A 22,271-nucleotide genomic window follows, 5' to 3' on the forward strand; every position below is an offset into this window, starting at 1 on the left:
TAAAGTTTACTGTTAAAATATACTCTTGGAGCAATGTTAAAAAAAAAAAAGCAGGAAAAAAGGAATTCTTAGCTTTTGAGATGTTATTTGGGAGCTGCCAGTACTCCATGTGGTTCACTGTACAATCGTGTGTGAACAACCTGCCTTTAAGTCCATGTCCACTCTTGACTGTGTCCTCACCTTTTCTTCTTTCAATTAACTTCCATGCTTAAGATCTATGTAAAGATCATTAATAAGTTCCAACCCTGCTTCCTGTTGGCTGGTCCTGAAATTCTTTCTTATAGTGAACAATCAGCTTTGCCTTAGTAAAGGCTGCTGAAGAGGGAGTGAACTCCTCAGGCTACCTCTGGCCACAGTAGCCATGTCTTTTCTTTGTCCCTGAAGCAACTGACAATAATGCTATCCTTATATTCTTCTTTGTCTTTTCAGTTTAATTTAAATTGTTTTTGTATTCTGTCTAGAGAGTTTAATATTGATTAGCATGATGCTTTGAGTATATCGATGGCTAGAGTAATGTTTTTGTTCACGATAAAGTCTAAAATAATAAACAGAAATTTACAAAAAACTACATGAAACTCTCGCATAGGGAACCTGGAGATCTTGTTGTTGGCATTGGTGTTTCCCTTCACTGGCTCTACATTCTTGAGTAACGTGTGAATTTATTCCATAAAACAAAGGGCTTAGACCCTTTCTGCCTTAAAATATGACACTTTTGCATGACTGTCCGGGAGTCAGGGAAGAATACTGACTAGGGTTTTAGAGCCTTGGTGGGGTTACTTTTAAGGCTTACAGGACAGAAAAGGCTGCGGTGTGCAGAGTTGGTTTGGTGAGGCCACAGAGCTGGTCTCTCAGCATGAACGTGCAGTGCTCTCTTAAGCTTAGCATAGTGGTATAGCCATAGAGGGGCGTCAGTCTCCGTAAGCCGCTTGGCTCACAGCTGCATTTTCCTGAGGAAAACAAGTCCTCTTTAGTTTTGCTGTTGGGCCCCTGATTACATTCTCTCTCCGTCGTTCTTTCCTGATTTTTTTGTAAGGTAGAAATACTATGCCTGTAGAGTACTGAGTATTCTTAAAATACAGATTATGATTGAGCAGGTCTTGGGAGAGACCCAGGATTCTGCAGTACTAGGAAGTCCCAGGCAAAGCCTTTGCTGATGTTACCAGAATCATTAGAGCAGAGCTTAAATTCTGGGTGTTCTAAAACACCAGGCTTGGCCACCTGTCCTGAACGTTAAACAGCCAATTAATTGTGAAAAGCAAGAAAACATTTATTGAATGTGGCCACATTGGGAAGAGGGGCAAAGAGATCTCATGGTACCCGCCCCACGCTCTGGGTCCTGACTGAGGTTTAAGTGTAAGTAGATGGCTAGCGGTGTGCATATCCACACAGTTCTACTTAAGCTTGTCACCGCCGGTTGCAGTCTCTACAAGACCCCGAGACCAGTCGCCAGCACCATGTGACTGTCTTTCTAGGACTCAAATTCCCCTCTGGCACAGGGCTTGAGCTTTTTCCCTTTCCAAGCTTGTTTCCATGGGAACTTCCAGTTTTTTGGGGCACAATGGTCTCTTAGCAAAAGGGTGGCTGTTCTTTTTAGAATATAGCAGCATGGCCTGCACTTAGAGAAGCAAGTGTTTGCCTGTGATCCATATTTGTTGAGAAGTCTTTCCTGATGGCCTCATTTCTTCTGTGTCTTATAATTTGGAGTGTTGATTTTGATGCTTCAAAGAAGCATCCTCATGTTCCTAATTTCAAACTTAGTCTGGGATGAACGTCATCACCTGCATTCTCCTTCTCCACTGGGCACAGCCCGACACTGTTGGAAGGACGGGCTCTTTCTCTGGCCACTTCTCATTGCTTCTGTTGGTTTCTCAGTCTGTCATTGACCACAATTTCTGGTCTGAATTTACCTGATCTGGGTCTGGGGCAAGATAAACAGGGAAATTTTAGTGGCATGAGAAGGAAAACTTGAAGAGATAAGGCCCTTCATCCTGGGTATGCTCTGCCTTTTTGGTTAATAAAGCCAAAAACCTTAGCTACCAGTGATTAAGCCCAAATTGCCCATGGAGACAATATAGATTTCCCCAAAGACATCTTGTCAAAGCAAATAAATGATGCTTCCTCATGGCCTAAGTGGTCTGTGACGAGTTGCTAGCCCTCTTCTCTCAGTCTTAAGCCTAAATGCTGTATGTTCAGAGACATTAATTTACAGGGTTAAAAACTTCAGCTTTAACTTTTAAACAATGTCAAATTAAGTTGTAAAGAGGGTTTAGGGGGGGCATTATTTAGGCTTGAGTATTTCTTGTTTTTTGCATGAGTGTCCTAACTTCCCCATAACCCTGTGCTTAAGATCTAGACTCAGAATGTCTCTTCACAGTCTCCAGGTCTGCTTCACATTGGCTTACTGTTGTTTGACCTTTTTTGGAGCAACCTAATAAATAAAACAATGACAACAATAATACAATACACTACCCTAGGCAGAAGCAATACTGGGGCAGAGAAACAGTTCCAGCAACCTCCAGCTTGATGAACTAGGGAGTTTATTTTACTTACCAAGGTCTGGTTCTAGGGTTACTTACAGGAGCATGGACAACCAACAAGTTAAAGGCTGATTTCTATTTAAATCTGAAGTACAGAAACAGCCCAGTTTCATTCACAATGCCTTGCACTACATACTTAAATAAAATATCCATTGTCTAGACTTCTGTTTTTATTTCAATTTTTGGCCCCATGAAACTCCTATAATTGAATTTTAATGCATATCTTAATAAGCTTAATGTTCATCAGAATCACATTCTCTTTTTATCCTTTTATTAAAAATAGATGCTTTTCTCATACAATATATCCTAATTATAGTTTCCCCTCCCTCTACTCCTTCCAGCCCCTCCTCATCTAACATCCCCTCCAGATCTTTCTCTTATTAGAAAAGAACAGGCTTCTGAGAGCTAACAACCAAATATAACAAAATAAAATATAGTAAGATGAAGCAAAAACTTGTATATTGAAGTTGTCTGTGAGAGCCCAACAGGAGGAAGAGAACCCCAAGTGCAGGCAGGCAAGAGGCAGAGCCTCACTCGTTTTCCCAGTCAGAAGCCCCATAAGAAGACTAAGCTAATAAAACAGCCACATATAATGTGTGTGTACACAATGTATTCTACGCAGAGGGTCTGCTACAGATTTATGATTACAGATTTTTTGAGCTTGCTGCTATATATATTTTCTCCTGGTATCTTTCATCCCCTCTGACAAAATCACATTCTTTCTGTTTTATATTATATAAAAGTAAAACCAAAAACTCATAGTTTAAAATATACATAGCAAGACTATATGATAGGCTTAGAATGGACATGAAAAAAATTTAAGTCAGAATGTAGTTTTGAGTAAGTATAATGGATTAGAACTTGACAAGCCCCCAGTTTAGTATTCTGGTTCTGTAATTTTAGATGTATACACTTAATCTATATTTTAATACATTCCTTTAAAATATTCTTAATTTATATATTTAATGGAGTATAGCATAATAATTTGATATGTGTGTATTAGATAGTTTTTTAATCAGAGTACTGGTATTTCTAACATCTTAAACTTTAGTAATGTAGTTACTGTGTGTGCATGCACATGTATGTGTCTAAACATGCGTGTGTCTGCAATGGCAGGAGAATGGAGATCAGAGGACTCCTTGCAGGACACTGTCCTTTCCTTCTTACACAGATCCACAGATTAAATTCAGTTTATCTCAGGCTTGGGGGCATGTGTTTTCATTGGCTGAGAGATTTTATGATTCCCTAATTTTTAAATCTTTAATCTTTATCAGGAGAACCTTGGTGTGGTCCCCGCTTTGCTTCCTCTTGTGGACACTTTCAGTCTCCTTTTATGTCCACCCCTATTCCTTTGTGTCTCGGTCCTTAATACCTGTAAACACTTTCTACTTTGGTGGCACACAGTAGGCATTTCTCACTATCTTCCCGTCCTCTCTTGAAATCTTTCCATTCTCATCTTCAATCTGGTAATAACCTGCTTGCAGGTGTCCCTCCTCCCACCTCAACTCCATTCACTGGAGACTCGAACTCTTGGCACAGTCCCAGTTCCCCCCTTTATTCCCATCTCTCCACGTTATTGTCTTAACTTACTTCTCCCACTACACGCCTGACTCCCTGGGGACCTTGCCTCTTCGTGTAGACAGGATCCTCTTATTTCTTTCCATATCCCCTCTCAGCCATTTCTCCTAGCCCTTCTCCACACTCTGCTACCTACTGATCTGCTGAAGTGCTCACTAGGAAAACCAGAGGGATCACACTTTCCTAAATCCAGAGAGGGCAACAGAAACCAACCCAACAGAACAAGACCAGATACCAACACCTAGAATCTCCTCAATTTTCCCAACCCCAGATGCCTAAACACTAGGGCAAAACAATAAACATTAATAGCCAAGACAATTGCCTCCCACAGAACCTAGTAACTGTCCTACAGCAGGCTCTGACAAATGTAATATGGCTGAAGCACAAGACTGTTGTGGTAATAAATAAAGGAAACCGAGCGGCCAGTTACCGTGTGTGTCCAGTGGTCTGTCTCTCGCTAGCTCCAGCTCCATTGCGCCATAGGAACTAGTGCTAATTTACCTCAGTGGCTCCATGCTGCCCGCAAGTACTCTCTGACCCAGGCGGTCCGCGGGCTATTCCAGCATGGCACCGTGTCACTCTGGTCTCTACTGTTAGTTTTGATACCCATGGGGCCAAATGGAATTAACTATAATTCATCTCTAATTAGTATCTCCCTGGAGGCTCTCGGCTAGCCATGAACTCTCTGGTTCGAGCTACCCAGTAAAATCAGGGCTCTAGAAGTCCCGCACAGGCTGGCCTATCACAGCTCCCTGCTACCGACTCTGCTCAGACTCCCAACAAACCAGCGAAATCATGGCTTAATAAACTGTAATTTATCAATCAGATTTATATTTAAATTCTCAATCAACAATACATCCACATAATAAACTCACAACCAATTGATAAGGATATAAACTTCCTACCTAGATTCAAGACCACCCGGATCTGGGTCATCCTTCTCTGTCTCCATTATGATTCCCTTAGCCCTTCTCCTCTGCTTCTCCTTGTCCTAAAACTTGCTCCCGCTTCCTTCTCGTCCAATGACAGGCCTTGTTTTAACTTGTCTGCCTCCACCTGCATAATGACATCAACCTACTTAAGACAAGAACTTTAAAGCATCAATTATGAGTATTTCAAGGACCTTAGGCTATGAAAGAAATTTCTTAATGATGTCTGCGAAAATATAAACAGTTGAATGAAATAATGAAAATAGATATGATAAAAATAGGATGAGATAATGAAAATAAGACAGGAATGAAAAGTTTAGTAAGCCAAATGCAAACTTTGGTGATAAGTCCCCTCAGTGGAGTTCAAGATCTGGACGAGAGAGTCTCCGATGTTGAAGACAAGATAGTAGAAATGGATATTTCAGTCAAAGAAGATGTGAAATCTAAACATATCCAGGCCCAAAACATCTAAGAAACTTGGGATCCTAAGAAAAGATCAAATATATAAATAATAAGAATAGAGGAAGGAATAGAAACCCAGATCAGAGGCAAAGAAAATATTTTCAAGAAACTCATAGAAAAAAATTCCTGACCCAAAGCAGGGTATTCACCTATGAAGGCACAAGAAGTATGGAGAACACTGAATAAAGAGATCCACAAAAGATACTTGATACATCATAATAAAAACACCGAACATACAGACTAAAGAAAGAATCCTGAAAACTGGAAAAGATCAAATAACATATAACGGCAGACTCATTGGAGTGACACCTGATTTCTCAATGGAGACCCTGAAAGTCAACAGGACCTGGATGGATGTTCTTCAAATCAAAGTCTACAGGTGCTAGACCACACTACTGTATCCTGTGAAACTATCAATCACAATAGACGAAGAAAGAAAAACATTCCACAATAAAACCAATGTAAGCGATATCTACCTACCAGTCCAGTTATACAGAACACATTAGAAGGAAAACTTCAGTCTGAAAAGGTCAACTGCACCTCAGAATAAACAAGGAACAAGTAATCTCAGAGCCACAAATTAAAAGAGGCTGGAGCAAAATCCTTACCACAGGAAAATAATGGGAGTCATTAAATACTCCTTATTGATAGTGCATTATCATTGTTAATGGTTTCAATTGCCTATTAAAAACCAAATACTAACAAATTGGATTAGAAAACAGTATATATCCTTTGCTGTATTTAAGAAACAATTGACTGCCAAGGATAGAAATTGCCTCAGATTGAGAGGATGAAAAAATGTATTCCAAGCAAATGGACCCAAGAAGTAAGCAGGTTATAGGTATTTTAATATCTGACAAAACTAATCAGACAGATAGGAATGGATATGATATGCTCAAACATTTATATACCAAACAAAATGGCACATAAGTTCACATAAGAATCACTACTACAACTAACAGCACATATTGACACTCACATGGGGATAGTAGATGACCTCAGTACTCCACTCTCACCCACATATGGGTCATCCAGAAAAAAACTAAGGAGAAAAATGGAGAAATTAATTAATGTTATAAATCAAATGGACCTAGTGGATATTGACAAGTTTTCACCCAAACACAAAAGAATATAACTTCTCAGTAGCTCATGGAAAATTTTCTGGAATGAATTATATACTTGTACATAAAATAGGTCTCACCAAATATAAGAAAATTAACATAATAATCCCCTCTATTCTGCCTGGCCACCATGGAATAAAGGTGGGCATCATCAACAATAGAAACAACAGAAATTGATCCAAAAGAGGGTTTTTTTTTTTTTTCATTTTTGGGAAATCACTTAGAGAAATTAACTAATGAAATTAAGGATGAAAAGGGGGCATCACATAAGACTCTTAAAAAAAAATACAGAAAAATCAAAGGGTCATACCTTAAATATCTGTATTCCACCAAATTGGAACACCTAAAAGAAATGGATAAAATTCTTCATATATTTCACCTACCAAAGTTAAATCAAGGTCAGAAGAGCTTTAAACAAACCAATATCCCCTAGTGAAATAGATGCATTAGTTAAACGTCTTTCAATCAAAGAAAGCTGAGGGCCAGATTGATGCAAATAGATTTCTACTAACAGTCACAGAAGAATTAGCAGCGACATCCCTCTAATTATTCCATAAAATAAAAACTACAGTAACTCCTATTTTTTATGAGAACCCCTAATTAATACTTAGTCTACACAGAGAACCAAGAAAGAAAGAGAATTATGTTAGGAGCATAGATACAAAAATTCTCAATAAAATACTTGCACATTGAGTCCAAGGACACATCAAAAATATATTGTCCACTATTTTCCAGGAGGCTTCATCCCTGTTATTTTCAACATAGGTAAAACAATAAATGTAATTCACCACCCAAAGAGACTTAAAGACAAAAAAAGCTACATGATCATCCCATCAGATAAAGAAAAGGCTCTTGACAAAAATCTAGTACCTTCTCATGATAAAAGTTCTGGGAAGACTCTGGACACATAAGATCAGTACCCTTCCTATAAACAAATAACAAACAGATTGAGAAAGAACTCACGGAAACACCACCTTTTGGAATAGCTTCAAAAATATTTCTTGGAATAATGCTAACTAATCAAACGAAAGCCTTCTATGATTAAAAACTTTTAAGATATTGAAAAAAATTGAAGAGGGCATCAGAACATGGAAAGCTTGCTATGCTTACGTATCAGTAGGATTAATATAGTGAAAACGAGCATCCCAAAGCAATCTGCTGACTCAATGCAATGCTCACACAATTTGAACACTAGTCTTAACAGAAGTTGAAGGGACATTTTTCAGCTTCATATGGAAAAGAAAAATTTAGAATAGCTAAAATGCTCCTGAAAAAAAAAAAAAACTATTTGTATCACCTACCACATGATTTCAAGTTGTGCTACTGAACTATAATAATAAAAATAGCATAATATTGACATAGAAACAAATACCTGTCCAATAGAATAGATCCAGACATAAGTCCACATTCCTGTAGACACCTGTCTTTCCATAAGACAAAAATGCTCAGTGAAGAAACAGCATCCTCAACAAATGTTGCATAGGCCCTGTTCATCACCCTTTGCAAAACTCAGCTTCACATGGATCCAGGAGCCCAGCATGAGACCATGTATTCTTAATCTGAAAGAAGAGAAAGTGGAAGATAAATAAGTTTGATCTCAGCGGCACAGGAAGACTTTCTGATCAGAACACCTATAGCACAGGCACTGAGACCAGCAATTAATAAATGGGACCCCATGGGACTGAAAACCTTCAGTATGGCGAAGAAGAACCACATACGGAGAAGCCTATAGAAGGGGAAATGTCTCTATCAATTGCACATGTGATGTAGGGCCTCGTATCTAAAGTATGTAAAAAACTACAAAACAAAAAGGCATACAGAGCAAAACACAATTTTAAAACGGTCATATAGAAACACAGGTCTCTAAAGATGAAACATAAACGCCCGAGAAACACTTAGACAGTGCTTGACACCCTTGGTCATCAGGGGGATGACTAGTCAGAATGGCTAAGATCAATGAAACAAGTGACTGTGGGGAGCAGTGTGGTCGTTCCTCAGGAAGCTGGGGATAGATCTACCTCAAGATCCTGCTGTACTGCTGGGCATACCCAAGGGCTATCCCTCCCTCTGTAGCAACCCTGTCCAGCCATGTTCATAACTTCTTTGTTCGTAAGAGCTAGGAAATGGGAAGATCCTTTTTTTTTTAAATCAGTGGATGAATAGATATTGAAAATGTTGTTCATTTATTCAACAATACCACTTGACTGTTACTCTGATTTTTTTTCCAGGAAATTATTTTTAACTGTTCTACAGAAGCATAAGAATGATGTGTTTGGGGAGTGCTCTGTGGTGCTTTGATCATTTTACACATTTTGATTCATTTGGTTAGGTTAAGTGAGGTTTTGGCTTTCTGAGATAGCCTCTCATTTGTAGTCCAGCCTGACCTTGATTTCATTATGCCATTCTTTATTTAATTTTTTTTAAATCACATTACTCATTCTCTCTCTCTTTCTCCCCCTTTGTGCACACGTTTGTGTGTGTGTGTGTGTGTGTGTGTGTGTGTGTGTGTGTGTGTGTGAGAGAGAGAGAGAGAGAGAGAGAGAGCATGCTGTGCACTTGCATGTGCATGCTCACATACACAAACACATACACACAAGTGGATGTGCACACACCGGCAACCCCCCACCCCCACACCACACACACACACACACACACACACACACACACACACACACACACACACACAAACTTGGAGATAAGAAAACTATTTATAGGAATCACTTTTTCCCTCCTACCCGTATAGGTCTGTGGGAGTGAACTCGTATCATTTGGCTTGATCGTTAAGTATGTTGACTTTGTTCTACACTTTTGTTTCTGTCCCAAAATTCTTGACAATAATTTCTTTCTGGAATGCTTGACAATGGGCTATAGCTAAGCATAGTAGGAAATTAGTGATATGTTAATGGCATTAAGTTTAGCTCTTAGGGGTTGTGCTATAGAAGTGGTTTATTTTAGTCATGACTCTTGCTTGAAGACCCCTTAGCATCTCTGTTTATACTGGGGCCGTACTTTAGTGCATCTGGTTTCTTTTTCTATCCTAGGTGCAATTAGAGTGGTTATTTTGGTTTCCCACAATTATGCATACAGGTCCTACATTGCCTATATCAAAGCAAGATTGTTGTTTTAAGGCCTGATTTGTTTCACCTAACTATCCCTTTTTCTTTCTTAAAAAAAAAATCACTGATAATTTAATTTGCAAATATACAAATCAATATGTGGAGCACCCATCCTAATATTGCCGAGGAAATTTTGTGTTCGCTTGGTAAACGATTTCCTGTTTAGTGCTCATTTCCTCCCTCACTGCCCAAGCTCATAGCAAAATGGGCAAATGAAAAAAATTAGCTTTTCATATATTATTCATAAAACATTTCATTTCATTTTCATGGCCATTGCATAATTTTCTCTATATTTCTGATGAGAAGGTCTAGTTCAGAGATGCTGTAGGTCCCGGAAGTTGTATGATGGTTTAGTAGTGACTGTAGCTCAGGTCCCTGCTTTAAAACCCACTTTCTTGTCTGAGGTGTTTAGACAATCCTTCTTCAGGATTTTGTTCATTGCAGATATCAGTTACTCTTCATAGGTCTGCAGCAGATTGCTGGGGTAAGGGTGGTGCACAACAGTGTAGATTGTACCGTCCTTCCCTTTATATAGCTAATCACCTAAACGTAGTGTCATTGGACGGGGGAAATTGACTAGCATTCATCACCTGGTGATGCAGCTGTGATCTTTAATGCCCTCCAAGGGCCCGTATGTTAAAGGCTTAAGCAGTCACTAATCCCCGGTGCTATTGGGGGTTTGTAGACTCTCTGGGATGCGGACACTGGGATGCTGGTGTCTTCCTCTCTGCATCCTTGTAACTGCTTTATGGCCAATCTCCTCTGTCATGTGTTCTTCTGTGCTCCAGTGTAACACACCCAAGTGAATGCGGACTGCCTTGAACAGAAATAAACTCTTCCTCCATTTAATGTATTAGTTCTGAAAAAGATAAATTTATGTCATAGCAACGTTTTTACAATACACATGCAAACTCTAAGCTCTCATTCAGAAGTATGTCTAGTCTCATTTTGATTATAAATATCTTTATTTATGGTCAGTAAATAATGTTGCAAATGAAGCTCTTTTAATAAGTCATTGCTTATTGTAATTTTATTTAATGTTCAAGACTTCTATTCATTCCTGTTATGTAAAATAAACTGGGAAAATGTTTAATTAGTGCTAATAATTTTTGTGTTAAACATACTGTGTAATGTTGGTAAGACTAATATGATAACAAGAGAAATAATAAATCTTAATTATAAAGACAGAATGTTATAGAATGGTTTTCTCATATATAATTCAGCTAATGCTGGGATAAGCATAATTTAAATTTTATAAATTTGAAATTTAAATTTCATGTGTGAAATAACGGTCTGGCATTTTTCTTAAGAAATCATCTACGTTCATGTTTAGTGCTATCCTCTATCAAACAGTTCACTTAAAAAGGCTACATCCAATATCCTCACCTGTTCCCCTCCACTTCTCCTGATAGGGGGGGCTGATATTGGGATACGAAGCAAATAAATTAAAAATAAAATATATTGATTTATTATTGTGCATGGATTTATTGATGTAATTTATTGTGAATAATGACATGAAAGTGACCTCATTCCTAGTGACTTTGCCAACCTGCCCATGGACTGTATTGTATATACTAATGAGTTTTGAAAATATTGATTTTTATTAGAAAGCAGCAAGTTCAGACCATGTCCTATAAATAACACTAAAAACCGACTGGCATAAAAAGGGTTACATCCCTAATCTATAAGAACATGAAAACATTATAGACCAAATTGAGCCATTGAGGTACTCTATGGTCACACATGTGAGTCGCACTTGAGTTCTGTCCCAAATTGCTCCATTTTTTGCAGCTGTCCTAAATAACTTGGCAAAGTAAAGACATCAGAGGAATATGACTTCATTTCCCTAGTAAGTATTTATAAGAACCATTGTATTCCAGACGGTATTGGTACTCACATTACTGCAGTGATGGATAATAAAGAGCACATTTAGTGTGTTAGACTTGTGAGTCCCCCTCCCCACCTTAATGATTGTAGTTTAAAAGGAATGGGGCAGGCAAAATGGCTCAGTAGGTTAGAGTAGTTGTTGCTCTCTCAGAGGAGCCAGGTTTGACCCCAAGCACCTATATGGGAACTCACAACCACCTGTCATTCCAGTTCCAGGGGCTCCTACACCCATTTCTGACCTTTTGAGTCACCATGCATGGAAGTCAAACACATACATAAATGTGGCAAAAATACTTATATACTAAAAAAAAGTAAAGAATATTTAAAAAAATATCAGGAACACTACACTTGTTTGAATCAGCTCAGATGTTGCAGAAATTATGTAACATCATAATTCTTTTTGGCAAGACACTGTAGTACTAGACTGTAAATGGAACCACTAACTGAATGCTTGTTATTCTTCAGGTCAGTATATAAGACATCAGGAGTAATGTCCTTAAGTTTATTTTATGTGCCCTGCTTCTTATCTGAAGGGCACTGGAAGAACTTACTATCTTTTTATTAAAGACAAAATACGAGTGGCATCCTGCCTCTTCACATCTCTGTGTCAGGTGAAGAAGCATTACAGTTGCCGTGAGTATCGGCAACACAGTTCCTCCTCACATAGTCCTCCTTACAGTCATACTGCGCATTCGATGGTTTTTACTTTTTCAAATGTTTCTTACCCGGTTTGAGCTTTCCTATGGTGACACACATGAATGTGGAAGTTCAGTTGCTCTCCAGTGATACCACGGAGCATACACATGCACATGAAATAGTTCCGAGCAGACTGTCAGGGAAAGCAGACAGTGGAGGCAAGGATTAAGGGTTAGACTTCTTGGTAAAATGTTGTTTCAGGAGACTGTGATAAGGGCAAGAGGGCATAACCTGGTTCATCTTGAAAGAGTCCTGTGTTCAAATTTACACCATTTAATCTCGGTTTAACATCATCTAGGTCCTCACAGCTTTGCCAGGAGTTTGAGACTGGATGATGCATTTTGGCTAGGCATTCCAGTTTTCTTTTTCCATTTTAAGAAATTATAAAAGTGGTAAATAAATACCTTCTTTCATGTTATTCAGATATTAGGAACTTTATGGTATAAAAGTATACCCATCTCCCTAGGGGTAGTTACTTAACCATTTGTTAGATCTTTCTAGGCATTTAGAAGTATTCGGTTATCTTTATGTGCACGTGCAGTTGGAGACATTATACATTTAGTTTTTAATCCTGTTTTGGTATATTTAGGGTCAAACTACATGTGGAATATCTTATCATAATTATCATTATACGTTTTCAGATTTTTTTTACTTCAAACATTTGATTCTATTAATGTGTAAATGCAAGCATATGATATATTAACTTTCAAAACTCAATAACATAGCTATTTTTGTTATGTTGAGAATGAAAACATAGATTTAGAATTTTACTATTTATTAGAATTTTATCTCTTTTTGATTTTCATTACTCATTGGCTCAGGGGGAAATTTCCTGAATAGAACTCCAATGGCTCACACTCTAAGATCAAGAATTGATAAGTGGGACCTCATGAAACTGGAAAGCTTCTGTAAGGCAAAGGACGTAGTCAATAAGACAAATCGGCAACTTACAGATGGGGAAAAAAAATCCTCACTAACCCCACATCCAATAAAGGGCTAATATCTAAAATATATAAAGAACTCAAGAAGCTAACCTCCAAAAACCAAACAACCCAATCAAAAAACGGGGTATAGAGCTAAACCGGGAATTTTATCTCTTTTAGTTTTCATTATGAACCCGAAATTTTCGACTTTTATGGACATATTCATTCATAATTTAACATGTGTCATATATTTATTAAATATGTGTAGTATATTACATATTAAGAAATATTAAAGTCCTGAAGACGAAATTTATAATAATTAGTCTAATATGAGAATTTAAATGTATAGTACTTAGGGATATTTATCATGCACATGTGGGAGTGTTTTTGTGTATATACATGCATGCACATGTGAGTATGTGGGTGTGTTTGCTCACATACATGCATTTATGTGTAAGTATGGGGGTGTGTTTGTACATATGCATGCACATGAGAGTATGTGGTTGTGTTTGTGTACATATACACCTGTACACATGAGTATGTTGGTGTTTTGTGCATATACATGCATGCACATGTGAGTACATAGGTGTGTTTGCACACATGCATGAATATGTGCTGTTAGTGGTGTCAGGACACTCTTGGGCATTGTTCCTAGCCTTCTACCATTTTTGAAGTGGATCTCTTGTTATACAAGGCTGCACTTGCTAGCCTAGCCTGCCATTGGGCTGGGAAGGATTCTCCAGTTCCTGACTCAGGTCTCTCCGTAAGAGTGTGGACCACAGATGCTACTATGCACTTATTTGAGACCCAGAGTCATCATCCTTGGATGACAAGTACATCACCCATTCAGGTCTCCAGGCGAACTGAGAAATATTCTTAATATAAAGCATTTTATATAACTTTCCTGTTAGCTTTGATTAAAAAACAGATTACTTCTTTCAGAACCTCATTTAGAAGGAAATCATTACCAAAGCCTATGTACCCAGTGTAAAATGTGTTAGTTTAACAATGCTTTAGTGGGGGTTGGGGATTTAGCTCAGTGGTAGAGCGCTTAGGCCCTGAGTTCGGTCCCCAGCTCTGACAAAAAGAAAAGAAAAGAAAAAAAAAACAAAACAAAACAAAAAAAACAATGCTTTAGTGACTCCTTTGAATGTTATTCTATATAAACAAGTAGCATTTTAAGGGTTCTTGAAACATTTAATAGAGCCCCAAATAACATTTCAAAAGATTTTTAAGAAAATGATAGTATTTAAGGTTATAAATGTATACGTACCAGACCTTTGCTCTATCTCCCTGTAACTAGAATCCATGCATTGTCAAATTAGGCACGGCAAAAAATAAAAAAAGATTAAAAATAACAGTAGCATAAAATAAGATTATTTATGAAGAGTCAGAGCAGCCAAAAGTTTTGTTTGTCATTTGGGGGAATTCTAGGAACAGATTTCCTTTTATTCTATTCTGTCCTAACACAGAATGGCATACAACCAGCTGCATGGACACAGTTGCGAACTCACAGAGCACAGTTGCATCAACAGCATGTAAGGTGTATGTCTATCTCGGGAGGGAACTCTTGGGTGATCTTTAAGATTGTCTTTTGATTTTCTGCCAGTCTGTTTCATTAGGTACTCTCCATCGTTTAATGTAAGGTGATCGTTCCTTCATACTAGGGCTCTGTTCCTTCAGTTTTCAGTTGTCCTCAAGAAGGGAAGATGGGTTAGTGCCCTGGACCAGCCAGCGATTCCTGAGGGGGAGGATAGGGGATGAGGAAAGTTGGTACCAGGCCTTCCAGGTCTGATGGCTTATGCCAAGCAAGTTTATTAAGAAGCACAGCATCTTAAATGTGGTTTGCAGTAGGGAAATGGGCCAAGATCAGCCAACAGCTAAGTCAGTGTTGGCAAAAGAATGCAAGATGCGTTACACAAAGTTGCCTTAGGATTTTTTTATTGGATATTTTATTTATTTAGTTTCCCCTCCGGAAACCTCTATCCTATCCCTCCTCCCCCTGCTTTTATGAGGGTGTTCCCCTACCCACCTACCCACTCCTGCCTCCCCACTCTGGTATTCCCCTACACTGGGGCATTGAGCCTTCACAGGACCAAGGGCCTCCCCTCCCATTGATGTCAGGCAAGGCCGACCTCTGCTACATATGTGGCTGGAGCCATGGATGGCCACATGTGTACTCGTTGGTTGGTGGTTTAGTGCCTGGGAGCCCTGGGGGATCCGGTTAGTTTATATTGTTGTTCTTCCTATGGGGTTGTAAACCACTTCAGCTCCTTTTCTCTAATTCTTCCTTTGGGGTTCCAGTGCTCAGTCCGACTGTTAGCTGCAAGCATCTTCATCTGTATCAGTAAGACTCTGTCAGAGCATCTCAGGAGACATTCATATCAGGAATTTTTTTTTCCTGGTCCAATCTATTTGGAGTTCTGTAGGCTTCTTGTCTGTTCATGGGCATCTCTTTCTATAGGTTTTTTATAATTTTGTTGAAGATATTTACTGACCCTTCAAGTTGGGAATGTTTGCTCTCTTCTACACCTATGATCCTTAGGTTTGATCTTCTCATTGTGTCCTGGATGTTTTGGGTTAAGATCTTTTTGTGTTTTGCATTTTCTTTGATTGTTGTGTCGATGTTTTCTATGGTATCTTCTGCCCCTGAGATTCTCTCTTCTATCTCTTGTATTCTGTTGGTGATGCTTGCATCTACGACTCCTGATCTCTTTCCTAGGTTTTCTATCTCCAAGGTTGTCTACCTTTGTGATTTCTTTATTGTTTCTATTTCCGTTTTTAGATCCTGGATGGTTTTGTTCAATTCCTTCACCTGTTTGGTTGTCTTTTCCTGTAATTCTTTAAGGGATTTTTGTGTTTCCTCTTTAAGGGCTTCTACCTGTGTACCTCTGTTCTATATTTCTTTAAGGGAGTTATTTATGTCCTTCTCAAAGTCTTCATCTTCATCACGAGATGTAATTTTAAAACAGAACCTTGCTTTTCTAGTGTGTTGTGGTGTCCAGGACTTGCTGTGGTGGGAGACCTGGGTTCTGATGATGCCAAGTGGCCTTGGTTTCTGTTGCTTCTATTCCAGTCCATCCTGGCAGGTGTCTGGGAAACTAGAAGGAAGATTGGACTTAAACAAATGCCAGTCGTGTGGGAAATGCCAGGATTATGGTAGTGCTTTGAGCACCCAACAGCTTTGGGCAATCCCTGGGACATTGCCATCTTTTCTTCACCTGTGTTCAGTGGACAGTTCTATGAGAACATTGACATATTTACAGCAGGGCATAAAAGGTCAAGCGAAACGTGCTTTCACAGACTAGATGTAGATCCTAGGTGGCAACTGTCTCCCAAACCTAAGTCTAGTCATCCATTGCCGCTGCATTCGGACTTTTGCCCCAACAAATTTGACTGACACCATGTAGATCAGCGGAGAGGTTCTGTTCACAATCCCAGTCCTAGCCACAGAAGCTGCAGACAGAGCAGTGAGAAGGGGAGAGGTTCCCTGTGCTGTACCCCCATTCTCTGCAGGAGTCTGTCCCCAGTTTCCAAGTGCTGGGGAAGGAGGAAATCGATGTACACTGCATGCCTCTGTTTAAGGAGGAGAAACCCTGAAGAGGATTTTGTGCCCACCTCTTTTATGTTGAACTCTGCTCCTATAAGAAGTTTCAGAGTTTGGATGGTACTCATTGAAGCTTGGAGTTTCTTTGAGTTCCAGGACAAGGAGTAATGCAGGGATATATGCTAACGTAGTAGATGGAAATAGACAGGAAGAAGCTGAGGGAATGCAAATGCTGAAAGCACTGGGCCAAAGGTTCAGAAGCTAAAGCCATCTATGTAGCACCTGCTTACCCACCCTGTCTTTGTATATCCTGTCCTGCTCTTGCATAGAGTCCAGGGATGAAGGGTTTTTAGTTCGTTACCAACTGGCCTCTTTCATGTGTTTATTTTTGTTATGGTTGTGTGTATATGTGTGCACATTTGAATGCAGGTATCCGCAGAAATTTCAGATACCCTTGGTACTGGAGTTACAGGGAGTTGTGAACTAAACATTGTGGATACTGGGTGAAATCCTGTTTCCAAATTAAAATAAAATGCTACTTTGACTTCAGTATCTTGGCAGTTGTTAATGGATTGGCTGACTCAAAGAAGTCTAAGGATCAGCCTGTCACCACCTTACCAGCCCTGCAGTTTCATAAATGCAGTGCCACACCCAGCACTGAGGTTACATAAATGCAGTGCCACACACCTTTTTTTACCTGGGTTTTTGAGGATCTCATGCCTATATTTGTGTGTCAACTACTTTACCATCTGAGTCTTCTCTTCAGATGCCTATATATTCAAATTATGATAATTTTCCTTTTCATGTATAGGGGAAATGTATAGGGATTACCTTTACCATAGAGAACATATAAGTAAAAACAAAGATATTGTTCGTTCATAATTTCCCCCCTAAGCCACACTGTCCTCAGGTTATGCATTCACGCTTCCAAGTCGTGATCATTGGCATCCAGCGTTTCTCTCTTAGCTTCACCGGGAACGTAGAGTTTCTCAAGACTCTAATACTTTACGAATTAGCAGTGGCCCCATTCTTCTATCCCAGCTGACAAGGTGTGCTTACATTTATATCTTAGCCATGGCAGAGGTCAGAATGAGGCTCTTGTTCCCTGTGTAGCTGGAGGGAAGATGTTCTGATGATCAGTGTAGGTTTCCAAAGGGCTCCAGTACTTACGGTGGAGCCATTCCAGTTGGTACCGTTACTAAGAACCTTTAGAAAATGTCTTAACTTAGAGCATATTGCTTCAATGTTTGAGGGGAGTGGCAGTCACACCATGCTGCCTCATGTGGAGGACAGAGGACAAGTAATTGTCAGTTTTCTCCTTATACTATGTGAGTCCATAGACCAGGCTCGATTTTGAAGGGCAAACATCTTTACCTGCTGAGAGATCTCTCAGCTCCAGTCTGGCTTTCAATCAACGTATCAGACATAGTAATTTTATGAACTTAAGTGATTTTTATTTAATTTAAAAATAGACTCTTAATGTATGTCAATATCATTTATCCAACATGAGTAAAATTAATACTGACTTTTTAAAAAACTATCTGGCTCATATTATCTGAATTTAGGGATAGGTTAATTATGTCCTTGAGATGTTAGCATTTCTGAGTGCTTTCAGCAAGAATGGAGCTCGTACTTAGTATTCAGTTCCGATGTCTCCCTTTCGTGCAGCTGCTGAAAAGGCGCGTAGTCCAGTGTTCAATCTTCTGTACTCATTTTGTGATTCTTGTGTATTTTGTAGCTTTTGAGCAATGTGCTCTGCTAATGCCTTAGAATGGTTTCTATGGCTGAGAAATAGAAAAAGTGAGTTTTGCTTATTGTCAAGATATTAGTGCAAGAGAACTTTGAAGTTTAAAAATTTCAGTATGAAACATAGCTGAATATCGAGTGAATGGCCTGGGGTGTGTGAGCTCCTGAAACATCGATGAGTTTCTTTATCTCCTATGGCTCTGGGGTGTGTGAGCCTCATCTTGTTTGAGATATCTGAAGAGTGATCATTTCACTGGTAATTGCCTCCTAAGTGTTAGCATAAGTCAATGGATGAGATGGAAGAGCCGTACTTAGGTCTGTTACATTGATGAGAAGTTGAGCCTCTGATCACTCTAGAGTACTGGGAGTACTGGGCTGTTATGCCATACAGCACATTGATGGCCAGGAATGCTGGTTTTGATGCTAGGACAGCATGCAGGGTTCTTCTATGCTTGTTAAACATCTTTTCTGTTCTTCTCTTACTGAAAAAATTTCCCAGGATTCAATAGGGTTGTTCAGAAATGAAACTGAAAATTACATTGTTGGTTATTGCATCTTCATTTATTTAGAAATTTTCATCATTGATCTGGGTGGAATGATGTAATTTGATGAGTTTTCCTTTCTCTTTTAGGCTCAGTTTATGAACCTCTTAAAAGCATTAATCTTCCAAGACCTGATAATGAAACTCTATGGGATAAGTTGGATCATTATTACAGAATTGGTAAGCATTGATGACTGTTATTTCCTGTTCCCTAGTCATATTTCATATGTTCTGTTGAGTTATTCTGTAATTTGAAGATGGGGTCGTTTCTCTGTATAAGTAGCTGTATATTCTAGCTGTGTATCTGTACTGGACTGTAAAAGGGAATCCACAGGTTGGCCCAAGAATAATTTTATGTTACCAATATCTTTTAGTATTTTAACTTTCCTAAGTATTACTGTATTGTATTTATTTATTTATTTTGGTATTTTCAGACAGCATCTCTCTGTGTAGTCCTGCCTGTCCAGGAACTCTCTATGTAGATCAGACTGATTCAGACCGACTTAAGTCTTCCTGTCTCCACCTCCCGAGTATTGGGCGTAACGGTGTGGCCACCACACCGACTTTAATAGACTCTAGAACTTGTGTTTGTTTTGGAACCAATGCTTCATATGAGTATGCACTTGATTGTTTACATATGGTTAGTTTCTAACTCACTGAAGCAAAAAGACACAATCTCAGGTTACTGTCCCCATAACAGGATCAGTTCCTCCAGTGGTTTGGTTGTTGGTTTATTTGGTTTTAAGTTTTTCTTTTTTTTTTTTCTTTTCTTTTTTTTTTTTTTTTTTTTTTTTTGTTTTTTTTTTCGGCTGGGGACCGAACCCAGGGGCTTGCGCTTCCTAGGCAAGCGCTCTACCACTGAGCCAAATCCCCAACCCCTGGTTTTAAGTTTTGTTCATCCAAGATCAACATGACAAGTATAAACAAGCAACTTTGAAGAATATATGAATGGAATCCTTTTCTTATCAGACCATGAATTGGAGTGTCTATTAAGTTTTTTTTTTGTTTGTTTGTTTGTTTTTGTAATCTTGCTTCTTCTCCTATTATGGTAAAGAACATGAAATTTCATTCATCTCTCAAAACATGTTTTTCTTTTTTTGCCTTTTCATTCAATCTCATGTAAACTTTATTTCAGCTTATTTTTCACCAGGATTTTTGTCTTCATTCTTCTATTGCACTTTCTGTTATCTTTATAGCAATAACAATCTAAACAGGACTAATTGTAGTTTTAAAAGAAATGGCCAGTATTTACTTTTGCCCTGTCGGGTACCAATTCTTTACCATGAGAAAGATGTTCTGGAAAAGATTTGTTTAGTCTGAGAATACTGAGTGCAGTGTTCCATACCTGATCTCAGCATCAGGAGGTGGAGATAGGAAGATTGTGAATTGCAGAGTAGCTGCAGAATAAGGCTTTGTCTTCGGAAGTAGACAAAGAACAAAACAATAAAGTGTTAAGGATATCAGAGCTGGAGAAAAAGAGCTGTGGGGAGCAGAACGGAACACTTTCTTCCAGGCACAGCAAAGCTGTTCCACTCTTGATCTTAAAAGAGCTGTGTGAGATTGGACATTTAACAGTCTGTCATGCAATGGAGTGGGCCTTGTGGGACCCCATCCCTACCTGAGGATTTGTACTTGGTTGATAGGGGAAGGAGAGACATTTCAGTCATATGTCCACGGGTCAGCTGCCACGACTCCTGTAAACAAACCCTCACTTTCATTCTTGTAAGCAACTTTAATGGATGTGTGAGGGAGGCATAAAGTAGAAGGAGCCTAGTTGGGAGAAGAGAATATTGAACATGATCAAAATACGGTGTGTGTATTCATCAAAATATCATAATGAACCCATTATATATAACTAACATATGCCTTTACATTGCTTAAATCAAAAAGATAAGAGAGGAAGGTTGTTATATCTTAATCTAGATTATATTGATTGAAAGTATTTTAGGAAAAGTGTTTGCTTAAAATTTGACAGAAATAAAATATACTTCAGGAAATACAGAAATGTAGTATAGTATAGTGTATTTATTTTCCTGGTGTGTGATCCTGTCAAAGAGGGGAAAGCACCGATTTCAGACCTTTGCTGTGCCCACACTCACTTACTCGTTGCCGTCCTTCTTATGCAATGGAATTTTACTGTTGAAATGTAAGCTTATTCCTCACCTGTGCCGGTCAGTAAGTAAGAGAAGTAACTCCCTTTGGCAAACAGCAGTCACCAGTGAGATACAGGGTCTTCCTTCTGCCTCCCTGACTTGTGGATCAGTTAGTTTGCAGCATGCGGTAGGACCGGCCTTATAACTTAGAAAGTTACTTATTGTACATTTGCTTAGTTTAGCAAATAGATTATACTCCTATTTTTTGGTTAAGCTTTTCTTCTCTTCCTCGTCTGCTATTATCTTAATAAGATCTGTATCATATGTTAGCATTAACTATCATAAACCCAAACCTTTAGTGCTCTCAGTGGTTGAAGGCTTTCTGCACAGCATAAAGGCAGCTTTATACAGTGTGGATTTGTACTTGACCAGAGTGACACGAAGCGGTCCAACATCTTCAGAAGTTTTATGCTAAGGCTAAGTTCAGAAACAATAAAACTTTCAAGACTAGGGTGAAGAAACCAAGAGAAAGGACTGATTGTGTGTTCATTCTTTGTCTTTGTAGTCAAGTCAACGATGCTGACATATCAAAGCCCAACTACAGGTCTCTTTCCTACTAAAACATGTGGTGGAGATCAGAAGTCCAAAGTGCATGAGAGCCTGTACTGTGCTGCGGGTGCTTGGGCCTTGGCGCTGGCGTACAGGTGAGCTGGCGTCTGTCCCCTTAGTAATTCCAAACGGACTAGTAATGGACTAGTTTTATAGAACCAGTGCTTTAAAAGAACACTATGAAGTATATTTGGAGATCATTTGATAAATTTGGGTATAGACTGTATATTACCTAATATACCATCAACTCTTAAGTGTCCTGAATGCAATTAATGTGTATGGTTGTATAAGGGAGTGTTTTCCCTCTAGAGATATTTCCAATGGGTGTAGGGGAAAATCCGGATGACGTTTGTAGTTTTCAAATAATGAAGAAAAATTATACTTGACTCTGGAATATAAAACAAGATAATATTAATACCTGATGAATCTAGGTAAAGAATAAATGATTGTTCATTGCAGTATTATTTTAACATTTTGCACATTTGA

At 38.8% G+C, this 22,271-nt stretch overlaps 1 protein-coding gene across 5 annotated transcripts in view; it reads left to right on the plus strand.

Annotated features, from left to right (window-relative positions):
* The window catches only part of Phkb (phosphorylase kinase regulatory subunit beta), a 175,650-nt gene that overhangs the window by 16,237 nt on the left and 137,142 nt on the right, over nucleotides 1-22,271 (plus strand). For all 5 annotated transcript variants that reach the window (XM_032887767.1, XM_032887766.1, XM_032887768.1 and 2 more), the window contains 2 exons: nucleotides 19,174-19,263; nucleotides 21,742-21,880. In XM_032887767.1, coding sequence (XP_032743658.1) covers nucleotides 19,174-19,263; nucleotides 21,742-21,880 — 229 coding nt within the window. The remainder of the gene's footprint in view (nucleotides 1-19,173; nucleotides 19,264-21,741; nucleotides 21,881-22,271) is intronic.

Source organism: Rattus rattus, chromosome 17, assembly GCF_011064425.1.
Source record: "Rattus rattus isolate New Zealand chromosome 17, Rrattus_CSIRO_v1, whole genome shotgun sequence".
Taxonomy (NCBI): Eukaryota; Metazoa; Chordata; class Mammalia; order Rodentia; family Muridae; genus Rattus; species Rattus rattus.